At 40.0% G+C, this 7,387-nt stretch overlaps 1 protein-coding gene across 1 annotated transcript; it reads left to right on the forward strand.

The window, feature by feature from the left end:
- The first annotated feature begins 483 nt into the window (after nucleotides 1–483).
- LOC103520379 (histone-lysine N-methyltransferase, H3 lysine-79 specific-like) lies at nucleotides 484–1,966 on the forward strand. The gene is made up of 3 exons (XM_008485467.1): nucleotides 484–526; nucleotides 697–812; nucleotides 1,844–1,966. The coding sequence occupies exons 1-3, from the start codon at nucleotides 484–486 to the stop codon at nucleotides 1,964–1,966; spliced, it is 282 nt and encodes a 93-aa protein (XP_008483689.1).
- Nucleotides 1,967–7,387: the final 5,421 nt, after the last annotated feature.

A 7,387-nucleotide genomic window follows, 5' to 3' on the forward strand; every position in this document is an offset into this window, starting at 1 on the left:
TTGTCCGGCCTAGAAGTACGCAGCTACCAGTCTGCCTGAACTGCCTCGGGCATCTTACTCTGAATATTTCAAAACATCTTCCTCCACATTATTATTTTCATCAGACTACCTCGGGCAAAGTGGCCACATTCCGGTGTCCGAACTTCCTTACAAATATCATTGTATTGCTTGTTGGTATTCATTTCTTAAATTTTGCTGTACCGTTTTTTGGACTTTGCCATGATTGGATTGAAGACTCGGTAACTATGTGAAGGGCCATTCTGATTATGTCAAGTTATCAACATGAAAACAAAAGTGAAGTAATATACGATCTAACAGTTACTATGTCCATTTTCCACTTGTAGCGTTGTAGCTTGCAAACGACAATAGCATCCCTTTCAGGAATTGGCCACTGGTGTGCCCTATACGGGGGGTATAATGAGAGGTTGTTTTCAATAGTAATCGCGAGTGGCTATTACGTATTTTCCATGTGTTTTTCGCAACATGTCGAAGGTCAGCGTGTGTGGTTCCCCATGTGGAGATATCGGTTGATAATAACCAACATGTATTCAATTTTATAGTCTAGTGATTCCCAAACTCGGGTCTGCGGCCCCCGAAGAAGCCGTGAAGGACTTCAAGACCAAAGGGAAGACCACATAAAATACAGTAAAGGGCCGTGGAGCGTTCACAATTTTGAAAAAAAGAGGCCGCGTTGAGTTCACACGCCAGACACGCCATCTCGTGGACTTCTCAGGCATATCATCCAGCAGACCTACAATCAGTCTGTGACAGAACCAGAGAAGCTCAATGTGTACCAGCCTTTCTCTCCCTTTGTAAGTATCTGTCCCGTGTAAAGCCTGTTACACATGCCACGAGCTCTTAAAAGTAATATTAATAAACAAGCTCTTAAAAGTATACGAATACAAGGTTTTTAAAGTAACCTTTATGGACTGGAAACTGGAACCCTTAAAAGTGTTATATTAATTTAGAATTAAGCTCTTAATAGTAACCTTACCAGACGTGGCCCTTAAAAGTAACCTTACTCGACCTAGAGCCCTTAAAAGCAATCTTACCAGAAATGAGCCCTTAAAAGCAATCTTACCAGAAATGAGCCCTTAAAAGTAAGAAACCTTACGGGACTACCCAGTCTTCTCCGGGCGAGGCAGACGTTATAATTTTATAATCCTCTTAACCTACGTTCCAACGTACAAGTTTTTTCTTCACTTGTAGACAGACAAAAGCTGTTTATGAATGCAACAAAAGCTGGCAATCAAGCTAATTAAAATTCTACTGAAACTGCATTTGTGTTTGCAAGGTCAAATGTTGATTGTTTTCCCTCTATGGAGGGAGGGAGGTTGCAACCTTGCATTTCATTTTCCTTTTGCTTTCGTTGGATTTTTCCGTTCAGGATTTGTCTCCTTTTTTTACTTTCCTTATCCTAATATCGGTACTAGTTCAGAAGCCATGACAGTGAAATATTGCTACAAAATCCCTCCATGGAGGGAGGGAGGTTTCAACCTTGAATTTCATTTTCCTCTTGCTTTCGTTGGTACTCCCTTGTTTTTTCGTTCAGGATTTGTCTCCTTTTTTTACTTTCCTTATCCTAATATCGGTACTAGTTCAGAAGCCATGACAGTGAAATATTGCTACAAAAAGGAGCCGTCACAAATGAGCAGTAACTAGTGTTGTTAGAGGGTTAGGTTGAACGCAAAAAGGAGCATTCACAAAATGAGCAGTGACCAGTGTTATAGGGTTAGGTTAAACACAAAAACGAGCTTTCTTTTTCACTGTCGTGGCTTCTGAATAATTACCCAATATTTTACAGGATCTTTTTGAGCGTTACATTTCTTCTTCTATTCCGCAGGTTTACGGTGAGACTTCGTTCGACCTGATCTCCCGTATGATAGACCAGATCAACGCTACACCGGATGACGTGGTTGAGAGGGGAAGAGGGGACATTCTGTTACTGACTTATGAGAGTTTTTGAAAAATTTTGTTTTGCTTTCTTCTTTCGTGTGAGTCCGTGTATTGGGGTGAATACTTAGCAGACAGTAAGTAGTGAAGTGTAACAGTTATTTCTCTATCTACATTCAATATGGACCTTCACAAAGTTACTGAGGCATCCATCCAGATGATTTTCTAGTCCTTCAACCATCACAGTCACCCGAATGGTGTGTCTGAACTTCTGGACAGGAATTTTGATTTCTTGGGCTCCTATTTCTCTTGGCCTAGGCTAGCCCTAATTGAATGCAGGCGAGATGCATAGGAAGAAAGACGTAAGGGTTAATGTTGGAAAGCTTTAGTGAAAGCTCTCTCCCTCCCCTTTCCATCTCTCTCTTTTGAATGATCAATAATTGGGTGTGGGATGAGAAAGAGAGAGAGAAACAGGAGCAAACCAGCCCAAGCATCAGCTTCACTCTCACTTGTTTTTTTTCGTCACCCCCACCTTGCCTCTCCACCCTACCCCCCACTACTCATACCCCATCTTGCACCCCTTATCCAAACTCCCACCCTCACTTTCACCCCCCCCCCCCACCCACTTTAGGATACGCATGTCAGGAAGGACGTACTTAGTTTTAAATAAATTCCATAAAACTTAAGAAAAGAATCTAAGTAAGTAGATGTAACAAAAGCATTTAGTGGGAATTGCGATGACCTTGATCACGAAGAAATGGGACGAAATGAAGGGAGGAGGAAAGGAAAATTTAGGATGTGTAAGAAATGTAAGATTGGTCGACACAGACCCAGAGAAACTGACAGAAAAACCATGGATGTAGCATTGTAGCATCACGTCCATCGACTTGACTGCACGCTGCATGTCAGTTGTTTTTCCATAGATTTGCTCCAAATATAACGGGCCTGTACTGTACCGAGTAAGTATACAAACTGCAATGGAACCAACTTACCTTGAAGAGAAGAATGATAGGAGTTGTAAGCCTAATCTAACGACAGAAACCATAACGCTGAATACCACTATCATTAATCAAACTCCTCATGAAAAGAAGTCCAAGTGCTATAGAAATCCAATGATTCACAAAAGAAATCAGAAATGCACCCAACAAACTCGAACGCAAATTCTTTGGTCATGCAGTCAGAAACATTGTTCCCAAGCAGACCTGAATAAGTACATACCAGAGCACGGCACAGATAATAGTCTTCGTAACAATAACAAACCCATCATAATCATTGAAGACATACGTTTTTCCTATGAGGTTTGTGGAGAGTAAATATGGAAAACAGAGGAGGTTTCCTTCAGTGAATTGTGTTTATTCTGTTTGGCCTCCTCTGTAGGTGATTGTTTTATGTCATTCATCATTGCATGCAGTTAGAGCATTATTAGTTCCTCTGTTTGTTTCATTCATTGCATAAAAAACGGCAATTATGCTGATTACAGTCGTCCGGTTCTCTTGTCTTCTCCCTTCTCCCCGAGATTTTCTCCGTTTTTCTCTTCTCTCCACTGCTCGATGTTTCCCGAATTCTTTGCGTGTATAAAGCATTAAGCTTTATTTACTTCCTTCTTTGTATGTTCATCGATAGAACTTCCTGTATTTTTGCAACACAGGTAAAGAAAGAACAAATGGGGGAAGGAATTCAGCTAGCGTTTATTTACTCAGTTGTGTTTTATTTTTACCTCTCGTAGTCTTGTTACAATTCGTCAAATTGACCACTTTATACGTGGTCGACACAGACCCAGAGAAACTGACAGAAAAAACCATGGATGTAGCATTGTAGCTTCACGTCCATCGACTTGACTGCACGCTGCATGTCAGTTGTCTTTCCATAGATTTGATCCAAATATAACGGGCCTGTACTGTACCGACTAAGTACAAACTGCAATGGAACCAACTTACCTTGAAGAGAAGAATGGTAGGAGTTGTAAGCCTAATCTAACGACAGAAACCATAACGCTGAATACCACTATCATTAATCAAACTCCTCATGAAAAGAAGTCCAAGTGCTATAGAAATCCAATGATTCACAAAAGAAATCAGAAATGCACCCAACAAACTCGAACGCAAATTCTTTGATCATGCAGTCAGAAACATTGTTCTCAAGCAGACCTGAATAAGTACATACCAGAGCACGGCACAGATAATAGTCTTCGTAACAATAACAAACCCATCATAATCATTGAAGACACATTATTTCAGAGACCAAGTGCCTTTCATATCTCATTTTGGAAGAAGAAGGGCCCTAACGGGTCTAAAAACCCTTGAAAGAGGAGTGCATCAAACACTTTTTTATGTTGTTTGACAGTTTGACCAAACCACAATGAACTCCCCATCCGTGGCACAAGCTCCGGCTTTTACGGATGGGTATACTATTTGTTAACAATTTATTTTGATGAGAGAATTGTTCTGAAAAACCAATAAATGGAAAGAAGTCTGATTTCAGAAATTTTATATCCCTCCTCTGTCGAAGATATTCCTTGCGTGATTGAAAAATCCCTCGTGGAGTGAAAAGTCAATTCCAGAGAACGAGCCGAGTGCACAGTCCATGTCTTACGTCTTACCAGCCCGTATTATCTCAGGATTGATATTAAACAGGGATCAATATTGGGCTATAGGTTCATTCAATCCTTGAGCTATAGGTTCAAGTTCAATACTACTTGACCTGTATTACAGGTTCAGTATTCATTGAGCTTTCCAGTATTTATTCATTGAGCTTTACAGGTTCAATATAGCCAATTCAATCTGGGATGGAACAAAAATCCGCAATGGTGATATCCCGCCTTGAAGTCTGATTTCAGAAATCTTGTATCCCTTCTCTGTCGAAGATATTCCTTGCGTGATTGAAAAATCCCTCGTGGAGTGAAAAGTCAATTCCAGAGAACGAGCCGAGTGCACAGTCCATTATAGTCCGGTTCGAACGCTCAGAAATCTGAGATCAATTCTTGGACTTGGAGACTCCGAAGTTCTCTGGTTACAGAACCAAGAACCAAGCCAGTAGATCCTCCATGTTGTATGGTGATTATCATAACGGGTTCCCCCTCTCCTGTTCTCCTCTCGCACAGGTGTTATTGGTAACCGGTGGTTTCAAACCAACGCGTTTTTTTGGTCTTCCTTACGAATAATTTAACAATTTTTTTTGCATACCTCTGCATTCTTTACCAGTTTGGCGTTGTTTGGCTTGAGTAATACCATCGGAAACCAGAAATTATGCGAACTAAACGTTATTATGTTGTTGAGAGGGGACATTCTGTTACTGACTTATGAGAGTTGTTGAAAAATTTTGTTTTGCTTTCTTCTTTGGAGTGAGTCCGTGTATTGGGGTGAATACTTAGCAGACAGTAAGTAGTGAAGTGTAACAGTTATTTCTCTATCTACATTCAATATGGACCTTCACAAAGTTACCGAGGCATCCATCCAGATGATTTTCTAGTCCTTCAACCATCAGAGTCACCCGATTGGTGTGTCTGAACTTCTGGACAGGAATTTTGATTTCTTGGGCTCCTATTTATCTTGGCCTAGGCTAGCCCTAATTGAATGCAGGCGAGATGCATAGGAAGAAAGACGTAAGGGTTAATTTTGGAAAGCTTTAGTGAAAGCTCTCTCCCTCCCCTTTCCATCTCTCTCTTTTGAATGATCAATACATGGGTGTGGGATGAGAAAGAGAATGACAACCATCAGGTCCATCAGAGACTGATCTGCCTCTAAAATAGACAGCATTAAGCAGAAAAGAACCACCCATAACCAGAACCATCCTCCATTAAATCGAACAGTTATATAGTAAAGTGTCATACTAATTTGAGTCGTCTGTAAAGTGGTACTACAGTTATCCAGCCTTTAGGGAACATGGGCCTCCCCGTTTCATCAACAGGTTACGGCGTTAATGGAATAGTACTTACTTTTGTTTACTGTAGGTGTGATGTGTAGGTCATTTAGGTAATAAAACAGTATTGTAGTAAAAACAGAGGTAATAAAGGTCATAGACCCTATTTCTTTTCTCTCATTCTTGAGTGGCATTCGAGGAAATTACAATGGTGCCAAGTTTCTGCTCTCTCCCTCCCTCTTTCATTGTCAGGGTTTCAAATACTACTCCTCTCAATGTCTTCTTGTTGTTTGGTTAGGTCTTTCTAGTAGTCTAGTCTGTATGTCTCTTGTTATCTCAACGATGTTTTAAGGCAAATACTCGTGATAACAGTGGACGGTGATAAAGGAATTATTTATGTGCTAGGCCGAAGCATGACAAATCAGACATGTGTAGTGGGCACCAAAGAATTAGAAGATGATAAATATTATGTGTTTACTCTCTTTCGCGAGCATAGGAACTGTAACAGCCTCCGCACTCTACCAAAATGTTACATATGGTTGGGTTCGCACTCGGCAGTAAATGATGATTTCAAATTCAATCAAATCTTAAATTCTTTGTGGTATAGCAGAGCTTTTTCACAACTTTAGTGGATATCACAACATTACTAAGTGCCTCCTTTGCAATCAATTTCCATATCTCAATAATCTTTTTACATTGGTAATGCCGCGACTGGTCGATACCCGATTAAAGCAGCTACTCAATTGTCCTCACAAGGCTGAGTGCACCCCGAACTCCAAGCAGAGCCGAAATAACCTCGGCCCGCCGGGAATCGAACCCGGACCTCCTGCGTGCAAGCCTAGTGTGATACCCACTCGGCCACGGAGGTTGCATTGCTTGATTTCAAATTCAAAAGGTGTATATGTACATTCAGAAAAAAAACCTTTTTGGTCTTATAAAACTTGGCATTTGGCAACAAATGGGCGGGATTCGGTTTGAAAATGACAATATATTGAACAAGGTCCTAATTTTCTTTAAAAGTCATGGAAACTTTCTGGAAAAGTCATGGAATTTCATTCTGGGAAAAGCGTATAAACCCTGTTGAATGATCGGAAATAAGTGGGCTCGTTAATAATAGAATAATGATGAAGATTTCCTTCAAATAGATCATAAGTTACACAAATACACATTAATTAATGAATTGAATGAACAGCATACATCTCCACAAAATGACCTGTATTACCTATCTTTTCCTTGGTGGTTATGTTTGGGGGACCAAATCACAATTTTGTCTATCTTTACGACTAATACAATATCCACGCTTTGTTTTGTGTAATGTTGAGTTAGCTACTCTTTGCGAACATTACCAGGTTTGTCTTTTGGGAGAGGTAAGACTGTTGTCCATCGTTTTTCCCTTTACCTCCTGCATGGCTAATTATTCATTTATTATTTTTATATTGGTATGGGTGCGATCAAAGATACTAAGATTCGTGTAAAATTTAAACTTTAAATGAGATACTATGCGCTTATTGAAGCTAACAGTACAAATTCCTTACGCATAATGTACCTACGTTATTAACAACTAATAATACTTATAAAGTGCAGTATAACATAATCATTTTGAGTTTTTCTAGCATCCTCTTTGTTTCATGTAGCG

Source organism: Diaphorina citri, unplaced genomic scaffold (assembly GCF_000475195.1).
Source record: "Diaphorina citri unplaced genomic scaffold, Diaci psyllid genome assembly version 1.1 scaffold3551, whole genome shotgun sequence".
NCBI classification, from domain to species: domain Eukaryota; kingdom Metazoa; phylum Arthropoda; class Insecta; order Hemiptera; family Psyllidae; genus Diaphorina; species Diaphorina citri.